The 22275-nt window shown below is 35.2% G+C and overlaps 1 protein-coding gene and 1 pseudogene across 9 annotated transcripts in view; one reads left to right on the forward strand and one right to left on the reverse strand.

The window, feature by feature from the left end:
• CRY1 (cryptochrome circadian regulator 1) overlaps positions 1 to 22275 on the reverse strand; it is a 91850-nt gene that overhangs the window by 30172 nt on the left and 39403 nt on the right. For 8 of the 9 annotated variants that reach the window (XM_067010042.1, XM_067010041.1, XM_067010044.1 and 5 more), the window contains exon 2: positions 3826 to 3934. The exons of the other annotated variant lie outside the window; for it this stretch is intronic. In XM_067010042.1, the coding sequence (XP_066866143.1) occupies positions 3826 to 3934 (109 nt within the window). The remainder of the gene's footprint in view (positions 1 to 3825; positions 3935 to 22275) is intronic. 9 annotated transcript variants of the gene reach the window in all.
• LOC131766762 (small ribosomal subunit protein eS8-like) lies at positions 13107 to 15888 on the forward strand (annotated as a pseudogene).

Below are 22275 nucleotides of genomic sequence, written 5' to 3' on the forward strand. Positions count from 1 at the left end.
CCCTCACCTTGGGACTTTCTATCCCATTTTATTTTAGCACCTATCACCACCTGACATTGCATATTTACTTTATTATTGGTCTGCTTCCCAATATAGTGTAAGCTCTGTGAAGGTAGGAACTTTTTCTGTTTGGTTCACCAGTATATCCCCAGCACCTTGAACACTACTGCCATGTACATAGCAGGCACTCGATCAATATCTGTTGACTGAATTATCTTATTCAAATGAGCATGTACGATGAAATAATAAAGCAAGAATCCAAAATAACTCAAAAAGCATAATATAAATTTATGCATGTGAAATGTTAGTGGCTTTATATGTTCTTCTTTGAACTATTCTGTGATTTTGAACAAAACATTTTATTATGCTTCAGTGTGTCCATCTATAAAGACTTTAGACACATGTCTCTATTTCTTGGATATAATGAGAATGTTTTAAACCGATACTTTAAACTCTTCATAAAAAGTTTCTGCAGGCCCTACAATATTGCGTGGTCTTGGTAGCTTATCACTCTGGCACCAAATGTAGAAGATTTAACTGCATAATAATAATAATTTATATAAGACACCTATGGTTAATACTGTCATTCAAGTTTTGCCTAGGCTAGTGTCTGCTAAGCTTATCATTTCTTCGGTAGAACATGAAAAGAAAAAAAAAAGCCATCTTGTCAGCTTATATTGTTAGAATTTAACTGAGAAAAATTCTAAGTAGAAAACACACAAGAAAAAACAACTTTATCCAACATAGGTGTGTGCAAAAATGTGTTTATAGAAATGCTCTGGTCCCATTCCTAAATCTACTTAGTATAAACAGAATAAAATGAGTGAATGCTATAGAAAGAAGGTGCACACTAGAGGAGACGTCAGTACTGAAATCACTATTTTCACCCCAGTAAACTAAGGACACTGTTATCAGGTCTAAACCAGTTTTACCTCCAATGTGGGAAGCTGGATTACTTACCTATTAAAGTTCTCACTATCTGCTGTACTAGAATAATAAAACCAGAGACAGTAATGTAAATGAGTCAGCTAGTTACTGACAAAAGAGTCTTCCTCTTCAGAGAAACTGGGGGGTGTTAAGGGTTAAGGGTGAGGAGACTTGCTTTTTATTGTACATACTCTTGTGCTCTTTTTTGGAAACACATGCATATAATACCTCTAAACAAAAAGTAAAAATAAAAATATCAATACAATAAAAAGACAAATTAACTCCCTCTATGGTTCAGACATATTAAATAAATCTGAAAGTTTTCATAAGTGACATTTTATATAGACTACTGTATCAGAATACAATAATAAGCACTCTAGGTATATTAAAGTATATTCACGTATCTGTATTTTATGGCCCTTGCAGAAACCATTGCCTCTCTGTCAGAGTAACAAGACAGGACATCATCTATATACAGAAGATAGTTTGATCCAATAATATGCTACTCAGGCAGAAGAAAGCTCAAAATAAAAAAGAACACAAAAGACTTGCTGAGTTAAACCATTTTTTTTAAAGCAGGTAAATGTTTTGTTATTCTAAAAGTACTTAAAATCCTCTTAAGATTCATTTTACTTATAACACATGGAATTAGATAGGGTTGAGCAGTTATTCACATATATTTTGTACTTGTTAGATGCTGATAAACTATTACCATTGCTTCTGATATCCTTTCTTCTCAGAGCTCTTCCATGTACCTAGGTTAAATTCTGACTCTAAGTAGCTACAGTAGTAAGAAAACTTTAAAACTTTTATAAATTTCCACTAGCTACAACTGTTCTATTAGCCAAACTCTAAACATTAAAAGGTTCTTTCACACTGATGAAAAAAAGGCTAGGTAGTGTTGGTTTGATTCCCAGAACTGCGGATATTTCATTCAGGAAAAGGAACTGTTTTCTTGTGCATTAGAAGTGGAAACAATGCTATTATAAAAATTTGATGTATCAAACAGCTGCAAGAAAAAAACAGATATACATTAGGAATACTAATGGTAGTAAATAGGAAGGGATAGATTAACAAAGCCAGAAAACTCAGTTTCTGGTCTGAACGCTTCCATGAGCTAGTTTTATGACCTAGGTCAGCTCATTTAATCTCTCTAGGACTAATTTTTTTATTTGGAAAAAAGGGGGGGAAATAAGATTAGGATATTTTTAAGATTCTACCAAGTTAAAAACATTACAGTTTTGTAGCATGTCAATTTTTACAGCCCTTTGACTCAGAAAGTCTTATAAGAATTGTCCCACAAATGTACTGGCACATGTGAGCAAAGATTTCTTTTTTGTGAACAAGGATGTTCACTGACAGCATTACTTGTATTAGCAAAAGGCCTGTGGAAAAATAACTAAATGTTCAATAGAGAGCTAGTGAAAGAAATTATACCCTCAAAAAATTAAAAATAGAACACAGATAATATGGTAATATGATCCAGCAATTCCACTCCTAGGTATTTATCTGAAGAAAACAAAAACACTAAATCAAAAAGATATATGTACCCCAATGTTCGTTTCAGCATTATTTACAATATCCAATATATGGAAGCAACCTAAGTGCCCTCCAACAGATGACTGGGTAAAGATGTACACACACACACACTGAAAGATTACTAAGCCATAAAAAAGAATGAAATTTTGCCATTTGTGACAATGTGGATGGACCTTGAGGGCATTATGATATGTGAAAATAAGTCAGACAGAGAAAAACAAATACAGTATGTTTTCACTTATATGTGGAATCTAAAAAACAAGCAAACAAATATAACAAAACAGACATAGGCTCACCAGATACAAAGAACAAATTAGTGGGGACTTCCCTGGTGGCACAGTGGTTAAGAATCCACCTGCCAATGCAGGGGACACTGGTTCGATCCCTGGTCCAGGAAGATCCCACATGCTGTAGAGCAACTAAGCCCGTGTGCCACAACTACTGAGTGTGCACTCTAGAGCCCGTGCTCTGCAACAAGAGAAGCCACCACAATGAGCATCCTGTACACTGCAATGAAGAGTAGCCCCTGCTCACTGTAACTAGAGAAAGCCCAAGCGTAGCAACGAAAACCCAAAGCAGCCAAATAAATAAATTTATTTTTTAAAAAACCCCAAAATCTAAAAGGAACAAATTAGTGGATACCAGAGGGAAGTGGGGTAGGGGTAGGGGTGAAACCAGTGAAGGGGATTAAGAGGTATAAGCTACCAGTTATAAAATAAATAAGTCACAGGGATATAATATATAGCTCAGGGAATACAGTCAATATTTTATAATAACTTTCATGGTATTCCATAAAAATATTGCATCACTATGTTGTACACCTGAAACTAATATGATATTTTAAGTTAACTATACTTTAATTAAAAAAAAATTAACAGCATATCTATACAATGCAGTACTATGAAGCCATTTAAAAGACTGAGAAAGTAACATGGAACAATCTCCAAAATATATGGTTATGTGAATAAAGCATGGCATAGAATGGTATAACAGCATGTTCTCACCTTGGTTTTAAAAAGGGGGGATGGTTAACATTCACAGAAACACACATATGTGTATATAAACACATACACATATGCATTCTTATTTGTGCAAAGAATATTTCTAATGAATACACAAACTGGTAGTAGTTGTTGCTTCTGAGAGGGGAACTGTCAGTTTAAGGTAGAAGAAAGAAACTTTTCATTGTAAATCATTTTTTTTTCACTGTCTGATTTTACACTGTATAACATTTTTATTAAATAGAGAAAATATCCACAATATTTTATTTAAAAGCACTTATATTTCCCATACTTTACCCCAAATACATGTCTTCTCTGACAAAAGATTATTGTTTTATGCAAAGATTTTTCCAATAACCTTGAAAAGCCTGGGAAACACATCTGCTGGTTGTCCACGAATCACAAACAGACGAGAGTTTAATTTTCGCAGATTGGCATCAAGGTCTTCAAGACATTGAAGCAAAAATCTAGAGAGAGGAAAATATTATTTAAATTCTTCAAAATATATATTTAGAAGATATAAAGTAATGTAAAATCATGTTATTCTAAAATTTGAAATGCCACCTCATCACCTTTTCTACCGCTTATCATCTTATTATTTCCAGCTTACATAGAAATTACTGTTTCCAGAAATCATACTTAAAATTTTTTTCAATTATAGCACAAATTTCTCAGTATTTTTAAATAAAGTTCCTAAATTGCTAACTTTCATTAAATACGAGTGACTGTTAGCAAAGTTTAATTTGTAAACATAAAAATTATATAAAGAAATAAAGTAGGGACTTCCCTGGTGGTTCAGTAGTTAAGAATCCGCCTTCCAACGCAGAGGATGCAGGCTCGATCCCTGGTCGGGGAACTAAGATCCCACATGCTGTGGGGCAACTAAGCCTGCACACTTCAACTACTGAGCCTGTGTGCCACAACTAGAAAGCTCGCGTGCCACAACTACAGAGCCCAAGCACCCTGGAGCCCATGCGCTGCAACTACAGAGCCCACGTGCTCTGGAGCCTGAGTGCCAAAACTAGAGAGAAGCCCGCGTGCCACAACTATGACCCAACGCAGCCAAAAATAAATAAATATTTTAAAAAAGAAATAAAGTGATTAAATGAATGGATCTCATTGTTGAAACTTGGTGAAATAAATTCAAGTTCATATAGGAAAGCCACCTTGTAAAATCTAGAACATTTTCTACTGGAAAAAAAGGTAACATCCTATTTAATCACTCTAAGCAATCGTAATTATCTATGTATGAGAGAGAAAGTGTAATGCCCATTTTCAAATTTCTAATATAATTAAAGAAATTGAATCTGATAATAAATAGATGTTAAATTATGTGGCATTAACTCTGAGTGTAGAGAATGCCAGATTAATTTTTTCAAAAAAGCTTTCATGATGCAGGTGGGTCTATAGATCTTTTTTCAATGAAATAATTATCAGTAAGTCTTATGCATAATAGGTATCTGGGGAAATTCTGGGGCAGAGGCAGAAGACCGCTTACTTCGCATCTTCCATTGGGAAGAAATGGAGCAGTCCACAAGAGCAAATCCAAAAGAGATATCACCCCTGGAAGGTTCAACCTCATTGTTTGCCTCAGGTTAATTTTCTCTAATATTTCATCTAGATTCTGTTCCTCTCAGCTGGATATATCTTATTTCCTCTCTACTCTGCTTCTTCTTTGTTTTTCATCTTACATATCTATCTGCCTTTTCTACAGGCCATATGCTCTTTCAGAATAATGATCGTGTATTACTTGTGAGAAGGAGTGGTTAAAATGAATGGAAAGGCATATTTCGGAACTGCATTGTCCAATATGGTAGACTCTAGGCACAGGTAGCCATTTAAATTAATTAAAATTAAAAATTCAGTTCCTCAGTCACACTTGCCACATTTCAAGGCCTCTCAAGAGCTACATGTGTGCCTAGTAGCTACCATATTGGACACACAGGTGAAGAACACTTCCATCATTGCAGAAAGTTCTACTGGACAGCATTTTTCTAGAAGATTATTCAGAATAGATCATTTTGTTGTCTTTGACAATTCTGATCCCATAATTTCACCAAGAAAGTCTGGTTAATTTTCTACAACTGTAGTTATTAGTGACATCAGTATACCTAGTCAAGTCTAATATTCCTTCCTCTTTAGGAATCATCATCTCTACGGGCTTGGGAAGTCATAGTGCTATACTCACGAGGATGTTAAAGACTTCCCACCATTTCACCTTAGGAAGTCTCACAGTTGTCCTTAAACAAATATATACTCACATTTATATTTCACCACATCCCCTTTCTGTCTTGGTTTGGAGTTACCCCCCTAATACCCAATCCCCATCCCAACCCACCACTGCCAATGTGCAAATACTTTGGGGAGAATATTGTTGTTGTTTCTTGTTAGAGCAATTTAAAAGTATCTAAGTTTTGTAAAATTATCCATAACTATAAATAACTTATCATGTTCATTGATAAATGTTTATTGGGAAGCATCTAGTTTTCTGTATTTGCTTGGCAAAAGAAATTTTAGAGCCTGTAGTATTCAGATCAAAAATTAAGAAGTTGAATGAACTAGCAACTTTTAAGTTTTCTTAAATTTAAACAGTACAAAACTAAAATGCCCTGGAAGGATAATCCAAGGCAGAGATAATCCTCAAGTCTCTTTTACAGTATTAGTTTCAGTATCTTCTCTAACCAGAGCTGGTAGTAAGTAAGAGTTCACCATATTCTACTTTTTTGGTAGAAAAGTTTTTATGTAGTACAAGCAGGTCAATGATAGACAACAAGATGGGAAAAGAAAAAAAATGGATCTGATTCATTTATAAAATGAACAAGTAAGCCTGGATTAGTTAATACTTAGCCCTTTATTTTTCCCTTTCTTGTTCACAAGCTGAATAAGCATTTTTAATGCTTTTCAATAAATACTCTATGAACCAAACAAACACTGTACAGAATGACATGGACTAAAGCAATGGAAAAAGTTTTGCAACCAGAGAGCTAATTTTGTTTTGGCACTTCATAAAACAAAGGAACAGAAATTGTATTGCGGTATGATGTTTTTCTCCCATAGATGTTATTGATGGTGTTTTTCTTCCATGGATGCTATTGTTTATATCACTATAATTTCACATAAAGATTGCAGAGATACAGTGGACTCAAATAGGTATTTCAGAAAAGACTTGTGAAGAAAAGAAAAAAAGCAGGATGGAGGAGAACATATTGGTGGATGCTGTCCTTTGTTATAAGGCACTATGACTTTTAAAACTATTGCATATATTATTTTGATAAAATAAAATTTACTTTGCATATATCTACTTGTTAACTGGAAGGATACTCACCCAGCTATTAATAATAGCTACCCTTGGGGAGAGGGAGTTTGGGATGAAGGTAAATAAGAGAGAAACATACACTTTTAAAAAATGTCAAAAGTTATAAAATTGACAATTAGCATATTCATTCAAAGTAGAACAAAACAGAAATATTATATTTACTGTAAACCTGGTTTAACACATAGTGAACATATTTTCAAAGCAACAGACATACTTCTATGGCATCAATTTTCATGGTTTCATAGTATTCCATTGCATAGATGTCCCATAATTTAACAATTGATAGCAACAAGTTACTATCCCTCAATCTTGAAAAGTTATAATTTCCTCATCTGTTAAATTGGAATAGTAACAGGGCCCATATCATACTATTGTTGTGAGAATTAAATAACATATGTGAAACTCTTAGAACAGTGCTTGACCCATAGTAAGCATGATTATATAACTGTTATTTATTATTTTTTTAGTCTCCTCCTTCCTATCACTTCTATTCTTGCTACAATAATTCTATCCCTTGTTATCTCTTGCTAGTATTATTTGCTGCAATGCCTTAAAATGGCTCTGCCTACCAACAATCTCTCTCCACTCTTATTCATTTTATACACAATATGAAATCTTCCTGAGGCATACTTTCCTGTAAAAAGGTCTTCAAAAATTCATTCTCTATAAAGAACAAATTATTTTGTTTGACTAACTTAGGGTTCCAGGGTTCATTTCCTACCATTCTTCCTCCTTCCCTCCTGCCAAACCAAACTACTTCTCTTTTCCCCACACATTCAATCTCCTGGAATTTGCTCCATGCTCTTCCCTCGGCCTGGAGTACCTTTCCCAATTCCCATCTCTTTAAGTTCACATTCTACTAATCTTCAGTCTTCCACCTGAAAGTAATTTCTCCATCTCCTAAACCCTCAAAGGACATAACCTCATCCTAGAGAAACTTTCAGATTGTATGTTATATGATAGCTATCATATATAGATCACCTTCTCCTCCTGAAGGATTTCAAATTAAGTATCTGTGTCTCACTCCTAACTACACAGTTTTCTTTACCTGTGTTTTGGATTCTACATTTGGCAAACAAATCTCATCATGTGCCTTACATAATTTGTTGAAAAGATCAGAAATAGTAGAAAATAACCTATAGAGCTGTCTTGAACATCTGCTGAAAGGATAGAAAGAGCATAAAATAACTAGTACTTGGTAGATACTCATTTAGCAGAAGTTATCATTATTCTCCCTTGGGAAAAATTTATAGTTTTGAAAGAAATAACATGTATTTCTATATGTAAATACCGGGGTATGACAACAGAAGATAATGAATTAGTTAATGCCTACATCTATATACATAATCATCTTGAACTCTTAACTTTCTCTGAATGTGACTTTGAACAAAGGTTTGATGAAAATCTTTCCCATAAGGCAAGGCAAATGTGAATATGAATATATATACAACAAGATACAGTGCAATTAAGACCCTGAATCAACTAATCTCTAAGCATATAATTCTTCCTTGATAATATCATAAAATCTCCAATACACCAAGTTCAAAATATCAACTCATTGACAGGTAAGATTTCTTTTTAGTGCTGAAGGAATAATGTTACTTCAAAGGGTACTCTATAGTCTAACTTTTCATCCTTTACCCTCAACTGGGAAGAGAGTGAGTTCTGCCAGAGTTCAGATTCAATGTGTTTCAGAGAACACACCAATTTCAACCTGTATATATTACGAATGCATGTACCTAAGAACAGGAATCCAACATTGAATGGAATTATTTAATACAATACATTGAAATTGCATAAGGTACTTTTATTTTTTTTGACCCCACCGTGCAGCTTGCGGGATCTCAGTTCCCCGACCAGGGACTGACCAGGGCCACGGCAATGAAAGCCCAGAATCCTAACCACTAAGCCACCAGGGAACTCCCCATAAGGTACAATTTTAATAGGAACTTATTTTCAGACTTTATCCAATTTGGCATGTTTACTGTTTTCTTGAAACCATACCCACTTGAAGGCTCAGTTAATAATGCTATTAACTACATGTAACAAGTTGATTTTTAAATAGGCCAAAGGGTAGTAAAACTCACTACACCCCTCTGCATAATTGTATTGCCTACACAGAAGAACAGTTCTGGTACTATTTAATTACAATACTAATTGCAGCACTTCAAAATAAATTGAAGAGGGGTTAGGTGAGAAAATCTATTTCTTCACTTTAAACATTTTAAGGATTATTTTTTTACCTCCAGCGATCACTACCTTATTGCTATTAGGAAAAATTACATGCGGTGAGTTTCTTTATGCTGGTTCCAAAAGATGATTTCAACATGAATCAACAGAAATAGTTTCTTAAAGTAGGTCATTGTTATAGCAACCAGTGGGCAGTTTGGTATACTCCCCATAACAATGACCTACTTTCCAGCCTATGCTAGTACAGCTTTATATAACTAGAATTTCTAGTTCTGTCTATAAAACAGTCTAAAAAAGGCAACAGTAAGATACAATATATTCCCATTCCTGCTAAAAACAAGGCATTATGAATTAACACGTATCATACCAGAATAAAGCCATCTGGTTCTGCACTCTAGTTTATAAAATATATCTTATCACATGCTCAACAATGAAAACTACACTTAGAATATCTAAACCAAAACAATTCATTGCTGACCCTAGAGAAGTGATTTACAGACTATAAATTAAGATCATTAAATCACATGCAAAATATCTTCTCTTCTACATTTCCTCCTTGTGAAATAACAGTTAAATTTTTTAAAATAAAAGTTCTGGATATACTAACTATAATAAAGGAAAAAAATGGAGAGTCTCAGTCATTAAGCAGTCATTGGTGTTTCATTAGAAGTTCAAAAATTATAAATAGCAATTTGTCTCTTTCTAAATTGAATAAAGTTTACATATGCTTTTTTTCTGGTTTGTAACAAATTTTTAGTGCTCTTATCTAACATTATTCAAATTATCAGAATATTTATGATATACACTTTCCCTGAAGACAACAGTTTAATGTTGAATAGGATTAAATATGTATTTTAAAAGCAAATTTTATATTTTTTCCAGGCTCTAATGGTTCATAAATCAGTAGTTCTAAATCATGACACAATGTCACTTTTTGTAACAAATATTTTTCACTGCCTTATTTTAAATTCTGAAACGAAATTCATAGATAACATATTCTTATATACAATTTTAAAGCATTAATATAACACTCCAATGTAATATATGAGAGAAGTTTAAGGAAAGTCATTTATATTTTAAAAAGAAGCAATATTTACTTACCATAAGTAAATATCTGGGTATGAAATGAAAAGACAATGAATTAGTTGGATGCCTACACCTACATATAGAATCATTTAAAATTCAACAGCTACAAAAACAGAATGATACAGTTGTATTATTGGTGACTCAAATACCATGAGTGTTACTGCCTTTGGTTTTCTGTAACGTTGAGCAAGATTTAGTAGAGGTCTGGACAAAGTTCAGTCTTCCCTTGATTCACATTGGTGATCAATATATTTCAGGAACACTCAATGTATATTAAAATTGTGTAAAAAACACCTAGTGTTTACACATAAAAATGGATTTAGGCTCTAGAATTTGAAAATCATGAATAAGTTTTTCACTTACTAGATGTTTCATGAAACATCTAGTATAATATTTGAAAGTTATGTGGGACTCAGGACAACTATTTATTTTGAGAGACTGTCCTGAGCACTGCAAGAAGTTTTCCAATCTCAGTCTCTCCTCATTAATTCCACTAGGACCCTCCAATCACTGTGACTACCAAAATTGCCCCCATAAATTCCTAAAACACCTTCTAATGAATGACATTATTCATTATCCACATAATATTCTTGATTTGAGGAATACAACATAAATGATATGAAATTCCAACACTCAAGGAGCTTAAAATTTAGAAAAGAAACTTGAAAATGTACATGATGTATATGAATATAACAGAACCTGTTATGTAAGAATGCAAAATATATTATAAGAGACACATATGAATACCAGTAATTTGCTTTGAACAATCAGGAGGGAACAATCACTTCTGGATTTTTTTCTTTTTTTTTGAGATGGGGAGAAATTTAGGCAAAATTTTCAAGGTGATGGTAGAGAGAGGACTTGCAGTATTAATATAATTTTGTTTGATAGCTGAAGACAGGAAGGAAGAATTATTGGCCATAGGACTGTAACCACCTTAAAGACTGGGGACTGGGACTAGGCCTTGTTCACCACTTCCCAGTAACTAGACAATGCCTGACATATAGTAGCAGTTCAAAAAATATTTATCTAATGACTAACCAAATAAATAAATTAATGAAAGCAGGAGAAAGGGACTTTTAAAGACTTGATTCAATAGTCAATGGAGAAGTAAGAAATGTGAGAGGGAAAGAATGTCTACTGTACTAGGTACTTTACATATACTATATTCCCAACAACTTTATAAGGTATCTCATTTAAAAATGAATCTAAAACTCAAGGACATCTTCCAAAGTAACTCAGCTAAGCAATCAAGTAAAAAATTTTTAAATTTTGATGTGTCTGACTCTAAACCCACGCTCTTTGCACTATATAAGGTTACTTTCCTGAAGGATATATAATAATCTAAAATGTCTTAGGAAAATTAGGCTGGCAGCTTTAAGGACATAAAGATGACTAAAATACAGCTTTTGCCTTCAAGATGGGGGATGAGCATGTGTGTCAATTAAGACAGAATATGTTAGGTTACACTGAGATTAACAAACAACTCTCAAAGCTCAGTGTCTTAAAATAACTAAAGTTTATTTCTCACTCATGCTATGTATCTACTGCAGATCAGGCAAGGCATTTCTGCTCACATTTAATTGGTTAAAGCAGGTTACATGGGCAAGCCAAACTTCAAGAAGGCAGAAGCATAAATTTCCTGCAGGTGAATAATGGTGAACAATAATAACATCTACCATAATATTCAAACCAACATTGATATATATGTCTTCGTATTTCTTAATGAAGGGTATATTATGGCAGCACAGAAGAAATCAAACTGTGTGTGGGGGCAGGGGAAAGGAGACAGGAGAAGGCATGAGGAAGAAAACACTTGAGCAGAGTTTGGAATCAATAGGTGTTGATCATGAGGATCAGGTAAGAAAGATTAATCAACGCAGAGAAAACAGTATCCTTAAATTAAGAAACTCATAAGAACTGTGTGTGTTTGGGTTGGAGGGAGGGAGGAATTGGGAGAATGACTACAAGTAACATACTTTCTAAGTCTAAACTGTATTTCCCCCCAATACAAATGTTAACATTTTAAAAAATATTCAAAATCAATGTCAAAAGAAACCTACTAACTTCCGTTGCTGACGGTACACTGGATTAAGATACCCTAATGGAAATAACTAACAAAAAGTTAACAAAAAACAACAAAAGAAAACTTTTAAACATAATTCACTGGACTGCCCCAAAAGTAAGGAATCATAAGAGTTTGTTAAGCAGAGTGCTAAGGTCAGCTTTAGCCTTGAGGATTTCTACAGAGCCCTGGAAAGCTTAAACATAATCCAGGTTGAGGAGGACAGGAGATAAAGCCCCAAAGCCCATCCAACTAAGGAAACTAATAATAGACCCTCAATATAAAACCTGGGCTTTAAAGAGCTCCATCCACAGTTCAAATGTAAATAAGACATAAATCTTAATAGGACAGGAAGGAAACTTGCCTGTCTCTACTCAGTCTGGGCTGAAAGAAAATAAAATCTCCCATTCCTGAATGGAAAGGTTAAACATAGTAATTTCACAGTGGAGAAAACTGTCAAACAGTACTGCAACCACATATCGGAGCAAACATCATCAGTGATAAGTCAGTCATGTATCATGTACATCTTGGTACGATATGATGAGAACAGTTCACCTTTGTGATAGTTTCCAAAAAACCCACAATCCCACTCTAAAGATGAGAAAAACATCAACAAAACTAAATTGAGGACTATTCTACAAGATACATGACCAGAACTCTAAATCAAAAAGGTCATAAAAAACAAGGGAAGACTGAGGAACTGTCACAGGACAGAGGAGACTAAGGACACGTGACTAAATGCAATGTGGTAATTTCTTAGTTTTGACAAAAATACGGTGGTAATGTAAGATGTTAATATTTGGGGAAACTGGGTATAGAGTAATCAGGAACTCTCTGTATTATATCTGCACATTTTCTATAAATCTAAAATTATTTATTTTATTAAAAAATTCTTGTGTATCCCCCCCCCATGCATAATATCAATGCAAATTCATGTAATTTAAACGGTACCAAATGTCTCAAGCATATCATTGCATTTAACATGGTCCCAGGTTGGTTGTGATCTGAGATAATTGTTAAAAGAAATTATAAATCCTCTCTGGATTCTCAACTTTAACCCATGCTTCGATTTCTCCAGAAAAAGTTCCACCAAAAATCAATCAATCAATCATAAAATACACAAGGAAACAAGAACTTAATCTGAGTTGCAGAATAAGAGACCTGAAAATTACTGGGAATTTTCCAGAACCACTGAAAGATATCAATTCAAGAAGCTCATGAATCTCAAGCAGGGTAAGAAAGAGGAAAATGGGGATACAGTTGGGAGGTGGGATGGAGAGGAGGGGAAATAAAAACAGAAATAAAGAACAGATAAAAATAAGCAGAGATACAGAGAAGGAGAGATGAGACAGAGACAGAGAAAGGATCCACATCTAGATACACCATATTGAAACTACACAAAACCAAAGACAAAGACATAAGATATAAAGCATTCAGAGAACATTATATCCAATAAATAGAGAACATTTATTCAAGTATACATGGAATACTCATGAAAACTGACCCTGTACTAGGTCATAATACTATTCAACAGATTTAAAGGAATTGGTATCTATCATACATTTTGAAATTAAAAAACACTTCTCCAGGGCTTCCCTGGTGGCTCAGTGGTTGGGAGTCCGCCTGCCGATGTGGGGGACGGGGCTTTGTGCCCCGGTCCAGGAGGATCCCATGTGCTGCAAAGCGGCTGGGCCCGTGGGCCATGGCCGCTGGGCCTGTGCGTCTGGAGCTTGTGCTCCGCAGCAGGAGAGGCCACAGCAGTGAGAGGCCCGCGTACCACAAAACAAAAAAACAAAGAAACCACTTCTCCAAACAATTTATCAGACAAAGAACATCACAATGGATTTAGTAAATACCTAAAACTGAATGATAATGAAAAAAAATCTAAAATGTGCAGAATGAAAAACAACAAAAAAGAGGTATTAGAAGAAAATATATAGGCTTAAATCCTTACATTAGAAAAAAAGACTTGAAATTGAGTTAGGAAAACAGCAGAATAAATCTTTAAACAAATATAAGGAAGGAAATGATCTTTTTCCAGCCAGCACTGAGCAATAGGCATATCTCGGAACAACTGGCACAAGTGCCACAAGACTAGGAACGAGAGAAAGACCTACCACAAGAAGCAGAAGTATGAGCTGGGAATCCCCGCTGCCAACACTAAGATTGACCCTGCTTCATACGCACATTCCACATGCAGGGAGGCAACAAGAAGTTGCTGGACCGTGGGGAACTTGAGGCTGGACATGGGGAACTTCCCCTGAGGCTTGGAGTGTTGTACATGCAAAATGAGGCTTATTATCGTTTACAGTGCCTCCAACAATGAACTGGTCAGTACCAAGACCCTGGTGAAGAACGGCATCGTGCTCATTGACAGCACCCTATTCTGACAGTGGTAGGAGTTCCACTATGCACTGTCCTGGGGCCGCAAGAAGGAAGCCAAGCTGACTTCCAAAGAGGAAGGGATTTTAAACAAAAAACGATAAAAGAAAATTCAGAAGAAATATGATGAAAGGAAAAAGAATGCCAAAATCATCAATCTTCTGGAGGAGCAGTTCCAGGAGGGCAGGCCTCCTTGCATGCATTGTTTCAAAACCAGGCCAGTGTGGCCAAGCAGATGGCTATGTGCTAGAATGCAAGGAGCTGGAGTTCTAGCTGAGGAAAATCAAGGCCCAGAAAGGCAAACAAATCCTCCTCCCTCCTATCTTAGCTCAAGTAATAAAGGTGTTTATTGTTCACCAATTGTTCTCTATGTTCTAAAGAAGAAAAAGAAAGAAGGAAATGATCAAGAGCAGGAATTAGTGAAAAGAGAACACAAATACATAATAGAAATGACAAAGCCAAAATTTATTACTTGAAGAAACAATACTGTAAAACTCTGACAAGGTAAATTAAGGGAAAAATTGAGAGCAGACAAAATAAGCAATATTAAGAATAAAAAAGAGGATATAATCTCAGATATTACAGGGATTAAATGGCAAATAAGGCAGTATGAACAACTTTATGCAAATAAATTTGAAAACTTTGATAAAATGGATAAATTCCTTACCAAAACTGACTCAAGAAGAAATTTAAAACTTACCAAAACTGACTCAAGAGCAAATAAAGAACATGAACTGTCTCATAGCTACTAAAGAAACTGAATTCGTGGTTAAAAATCTTATATGGAAAACACAAGAGCCAGTCAGTTGTACAGATGAATTCTACCAAATATTCATGAAATAGTTTTAATTTTACAGAGGATTCTAACCTCATACAGAGGATAGACAAAAACGAAACACTCCTTAACTCACTTTATGAGGTGAGATTTACCTTGATACCAAAATCAGACAAGGACAGTACAAAAGGAAAATTACAAACTAATCTCACTCACAAGCATACCATATTAGCAAGCCAAATACAATACATTAAAAAATATACATCATGATCAAGTTGGGCTTATCCACAGAAAGTTGATTAGTTTAATGTTTAAAAACTGGTTAGTGTAGTTTTTCTCATTTTTCTCATGTAGTTACTCTCATTCATAGAATAAAGAAATTTCACATGACCAACTGAACAGATGCAGAAAGAGTAGCTATTAAAATTCAATTTCCTTTTAGCCACAACAAACCAGGACTAGAAGGTAACCTCCTTAATGTGAAAAAGGGCATTCACAAAAAGTACAGAAAACATCATATTTAATGGTAAAATGTTGAAATTACTTCTTTTAGGATTGGGAAGAAGACAAGGATGCCTGCCACGGCTTCTATTCAACCTGGTACTAGTAGGACTAACAAGTGTAGTAATGAGAAGATCAAGAGATAAAGAAGAAACAGAAACATGATTATTTATAGATGATATGGGTATTGACACTATCAACATATAAAAAAGGGAATACACAGAAAATTATTAAAATTAATAATAGAGTTTAAAAGGGCCAAGATCACTCAATCTCTGGAATCGATTTACACTAATAGTCTCTGTAACTTAAGCCTCTCTGATCTCAAAAATCACACAAAGCTATGTATAATCTAGAACTCTTACTCCTTGTCTAGTTTTAGAAACCACAGCATTGTAACTCTACCAGGTTAGGCCAAAATCAAGTACAAGATGTACTTCTAGGCTTTAAAGGATTTACACATAACTAAATAAAATGTCTAACATGTTCAAAAGCATGCTTTCCCATATCTATGTGTAATGCTTTTCAGTAATCGCAGTTCTATTTGAAATTTCTCTCCTTCAGAAAAAGATTAGTTACATGTCAATTATATCTCAATAAAGCTGGGGAAAAAAGAATAAAATAAGATCTCTATTTTCATCTGTGAAAAATAAGATTGGTGGTTACCAGAGAGGATGGAAGCACAAAATAGGTAAAGAGGATTAACTGTATGGTGACTGTTTAGTGGTAAGCATGCTGCAGTGTACACATAAATTAAATTATAATTTACACATGAAACTTATAAACCAATGTTACCTCAATAATAATAAAAAAAGATAGGAATCCTTTGAAAGGTTTTGAGCAGAGACTGGGACATGACATGACTTAACTTTTAAAATAATCACTTGGACTGCTGGGTAGAAAATGAGTATCAGGCAAAGGGCAGAAATAGGAAGACCACTTAGGAGGCTACTATACTGCTCTAGAGGAGAGATGATGGTGGCATGAATAACAGTGGTAATAGTGAAAATGATAAGAGCAGTTGGTATCTGGGTAGGAATTCAAGAGGTAATATAGCACAGGAAGTGGGATTGTTAAATCTGGAGTCCAAGGTAGAAGTGTGTGGGTGGAAGATATAAAATTGGAATTCATCAGTACATATATGGTAGTTATTAGACTAGATTAAGGAAAAGAAGAACTGATGGAAGAAAGGACCTTTGCTTTGAATGAACAGAAGGAATGATGGGACAGAAAGAAGGCTGGAGAGAGAGAAGGAATAAGAAAAGAAAGGATGGAATGAGGTCTGGATATACGGAAGCAGAGGATAGATACGTGTACTCCTAGAAGGAAATATGGAAAGAATGACTGATGGAAGGAAGGGAGGGAGGGGGGATAAAGATGTAATAACACATGAGAGAAGTAAGGACACATGATAGAAAGAAGGAAGAGTATATGGGACATATACTCTTATATGTCTTATATGGGACAGAGAAGCAAAGACTGATGGGACAGAGAAGTAAGAATGAACAAAGAAGGATAGAGTAGGGGGTAAAATGGTAAAGGGTAAAAAAAAAAGGCAGAGAAGAAGATAACATGGAAATCAAACTGAAATTTTAGAATCTTAAGTCTGATGCAATTCTCAATAACAGAAAGGGGTCAATTTTACTTAATTATTAATAAGTGAGTTATGAACCAGTCATGGACCTCAAACACATCCCATTAATTTCATAGTTGAAAATAAGGAATGTCTCATCTTTACAGATGTTATGTAACTACATACAGAAAGTGTTCTATGCTTAGAGAAACATAAATGAAACTAAATGAACCCGAAGTACTATCCTATCACTTCTTATTTGGTAAACAGACTCATTAAGATTCACATTAATTTTTACTCTCTTTAGAGATATTTGAGAATTAATTATTAGTAATCTAATAAAATGTAGAGTCACATATTCTGAGGTACATTCTTTCATTCATAAACCAACATCTGGGCATCTAAATAGGACACAAAAAAATAAATCCAGGGCTTCGCTGGTGGTGCAATGGTTGAGAATCCACCTGCCAATGAAGGGGACACGGGTTCAAGCCCTAGTCTGGGAAGATCCGACATGCCACGGGGCAACTGGGCCTGTGAGCCACAACTGCTGGGCCTGCGCTCTGGAGCCTGAGAGCCACAGCTACTGAACCCGTGAACCACAACTGCTGAAGCCCGCACGCCTGGAGCCTGTGCTCCGCAGCAGGAGAGGCCACTGCAATGAGAGGCCCGTGCACTGCAAAGGAGAGTGGCCCCTGCTGGCTGCAACTAGAGAGAGCCCACGCGCAGCAACGAAGACCCCAACTCAGCCAAAAATAAAAATAAATAATAAATAAATACACCCAGAATTCCAGTCCTTGGAGCCTCCAAGTTCAATGAGAATAAGATGTGCAAATTTATTATTCTAGTAATATATTGTATTATTGAAGTCCCTATTGTTAAAGGACATGTAAAAGGAAGGCAATTATGCTGAGGAAGAGCTCTAAAATTTTACAGGTATGACTGATCTGGATCTTTAGTATCTATCACAGCACTTTGTGATAACAATTTAAGTCAGTCTTTACTTGAAATATATTTTAACTTCTGAGGTTAATTTACACGTATAAGGCTATGTAATTTATGCCTCCCTAATCCCCAAATCACAAAGTACTTGAAATCTAAGACTTTTACCATCCCATGTGTATTTTTAGAAACGATTACATTGTAACACTATGAGTATAGGCCAAAAATCATATTTAAGACCTACTTCTAGGCTTTAGAGGATTAAAATAGAACTAAATAAAATCTGTTCAACACATGTACAAAAGCAAATGACAGAGTTACACAAATTGGTTTTCTGATATTCCTACCAGAAAATTCTCTTCTAACAATGTTAACTTTCCTCTAGATATGTCAAGTTTTTCAGAGGTTTTCATGGTGGTAGGACTATGAAAAAAGAAGAAGAAAAAAAAGAGTGCCAGGACACACAAAAAAGCTATAAAAGATTAAACAAGTATCCAGATCTTGGTTTCTAAATATCCTTCTCCAATTAGAAGAACCAGGATTCCACAGAGCAGTGGCTGATTTCAGGGTAGAGCAAGAAAAATACAAGATGAGCTGGAGCATCTCATGGTGCCAGAAAGTAAGGAAGTGCTCAAGAGAAATAAGATGGGTACATGTCTAAAAATAAGATGGATGTCAAAGCTGGACCAATTTAAACAAAATAAACAGTAACAGTAATAGATTATAACCCAAAGAATAAAACAAATACTCACAAACCCACACTTTTATAAATAAATTATTGAATAAATAATTGGGGGGAGAAGGAATAAGTCTTCATTACAGAAGAATTCCAACTAATATAGAAGGAATGAAAAAAATCATGATTGGGATAGCACATAATAATTGCTTCAAGCAAGATCCACTGATGAATACTAAAATTAATATCTGAAAACATCAGGAGAAAAAGAATATTTATCAAAATATTTATTAATTACAAAAGAAAAAAATAGTAATTTTACAGTGGAGAAACCTGGAAGACACTATTTTAACCACATGATCAAAGGTAATATCATCAGTAATAAGACACACTGATACCATGTCTCCCCTGATACAACAAGGCCATATCACTTCTGTGGTATTTTTCAAAAATGCAGAACCTTGATCTAATCATGAGAAAACATCAGATAAGTCCAAATTGAGGGAAATCCTACAAAATGCCTGACTAGTACTTTTAAAAGTCTTAAGGTCTTGAAAGATGAGGAAAGACTGAGATATTGTTACCGGCCAGAAGAAATTAAGGACACATGATGACTAAATGCAACAGGGAATTCTAGACTGGACTCTGGGACAGAAAAAATACTAGTGGAAAAATCAGTGAAATTCAAATAAAGTCTGCATTGTACCAATGCTAATTTCTTACTTTTGATAATTGTATTATGATTATAAGGTATTAACATTAAGATGCTGGGTGAAGGGTATAAGGTAACTCTCTGTATTATTATTATTATTATTATTATTATTATTATTATTATTATGACTGTGTTGGGTCTCCATTGCTGCATGCGGGCTTTCTCTAGTTGCAGCGAGCAGGGGTTACTCTTCATTGCAGTGCATGGGCTTCTCATGGCGGTGGCTTCTCTTGTTGTGGAGCACAGGCTCTATGTGCATGGGCTTCAGTGGTTGTGGCACGTGGGCTCAGTAGCTGTGGCTCCCAGGCTCTAGAGTGCAGGCTCAGTAGTTCTGGTGCACGGGCTTAGTTACTCCACGGCATGTGGGATCTTCCCTGACCAGGGATCGAACCTGTGTCCCCTGCATTGGCAGGCAGATTCTTAACCACTGCGCAACCAGGGAAGCCCTCTCTCTGTATTATTTTTGCAACTCTTCTGTAAGCCAAAACTTCAAGATAAAACAACAAAAAAGAAGAATCAGAGCATTGTATCCTGAAATAAACAGGTCTGGGAAGTTTTTCCTACATAAATATTACTTTCACAACACTTCCGGTAGTAACCACTTGAATAGTTCCATCCATGAATTTATTCATTTAACAAATAAACACTTGAGTGTCTACTAGGTGCCAGGAATATATTACAGAAAAAAAGTAGGAAGTGCCAAGTATGGGGGAAAGGGATTGCTGTTTTATGGGCTGATTGAGAAGATTTCATTAATAAGGTGATACTTGGCAGAGTTCTGAAAGTGAGGTAAGCCAAGTGGATATTTGGGAAAAGGAACAGTAAGTTCTAGCGACAAGTTCTCTAGCGACAGGCTAGAGATTCAATAGCATGTCTGAAGAACAGCAAGATGGCCAGTATGGTTGCAGCTCAGGGAGGGACAGAAAGAAGGCAAAAAATAAGACGAGGTGAGCAAATTATTCAGGGTCTCCTTGGCCATTGTAAGGGCTTTCTTTGGCTTTTATGCCAAGAGAAATGGAAAGGGACTGGAAAGATAAGAGAGCAAGAGTGACATGAAGGTTTTACAGGGTAATTCTGACTATCATATGAAGAACTGGGCTAGGAGCGGGAATACAGAGATCAATTAAGAAATTGCAGCAGTTTTCCAGGTAAGAGATAATGATGGCTTAGGTCAGGCTATAATCAACAAAGGGAATGAGAAATGACTGGATTCTGGATATATATTTAAGGTATAACCTATAGCAGCAGTCCCCAATCTTTATGGCACCAGGGACCAGTTTCGTGGAAGACAATTTTTCCCCGGGGGTTGGTGGGGGATGATTCAGGTGGTAACGCGAGCAATGGGGAACGGCATGCTCGCTCGCCACTCACCTCCTGCTGTACAGCCCAGTTCCTAACAGGCCATGGACCCGTACTGGTCTGCAGACTGGGAGTTGGGGACCACCCATCTATAGGATCACCTGACAAATGTGAGGTGTGAGAGAAAGAGAGCAGTCAAGGTTGATTCCAAATTCAGAGCACATGATAGGATACAATTTCTATTTACTGAAATGGGAAAATATAGGACAAAGAGCTTTGGGGATTTTGTTTTATTCTGCTTGTTTCAAGAGGTTTTAATTTCAATTTTGTTTGTTTCAGTTTTAATTTTTGTTCATATTTATTATTTCCTTCCTTTCACTTTCTTGCAGTTTAGTTTTTCTGATTTTTTTTTCAACTTCTTGGAAAAGAATGCTTATGTTTCAGATTTTTCAGTCTTTCTTCTTTTCAACTTGATGCTTTTAGGGCCATAAATGTCTTTAGCTGTATTCCACAAATTTTGGCATGTCATTGTCATTTAGTTCAAAATATTTAAAAATTTCCACTGTGAGTTCTCCTTTATTATTTATAAGAATATTGCTTAACTATCAGTATTTGGGGCTTTTCTAATTATCTTTTTGTTATTAATTCTGAGCTTATTTCATTGTGATTAGAGAACATATTCTCTGTTACTTCAATGTTGTGAAATATGAGACTTGCTTTATGACCCAGGAGACAATTAATTTTGTTAATCTTTCGATGTGCCCTTGAAAAGAATATGTAGACTGTAGGTGTTGGATAAAATGCTCTACATATGTGAATTAAGTCAAAGTTGTTAATCATATTATTCCAATCCTTTGTAACACTACTGATATTTGGTCTGCTTATTCCATTAGTTACTGAAAGAAGTGTATTAATATTTCTCTGTGACTTTGAATTTATCTGTTTCTCCTTTTAGTTCTATCAGCTTTGGCTTTCTGTATTTTGAGGCTATACTTTACACATACAAATTTAGAATTTGGAGGACTGTCCATTTTAACGACTGTGAAACATCCCTCTTTATCTCTAACAATTATGCTTCTTGCTTTAAACTTTACTTTATCTGATATTACTAAAGTGATACCCGCTTTCTGTTAGCCTTTGCATGGTATATCTTTTCTCATGCTTTTACTTCAGCCCATCTTAACCCCCATATTTAAGTTGTTTTAAAAATGTATTTAACGAAATTTTATAAATCAGTGAGAAAAACATTAACTCAATGGAAAAACAGACACGGGAGATGAACAGGCACTTC

The sequence above is a fragment of the Kogia breviceps genome, chromosome 12, assembly GCF_026419965.1.
Source record: "Kogia breviceps isolate mKogBre1 chromosome 12, mKogBre1 haplotype 1, whole genome shotgun sequence".
Lineage (NCBI taxonomy): Eukaryota > Metazoa > Chordata > Mammalia > Artiodactyla > Physeteridae > Kogia > Kogia breviceps.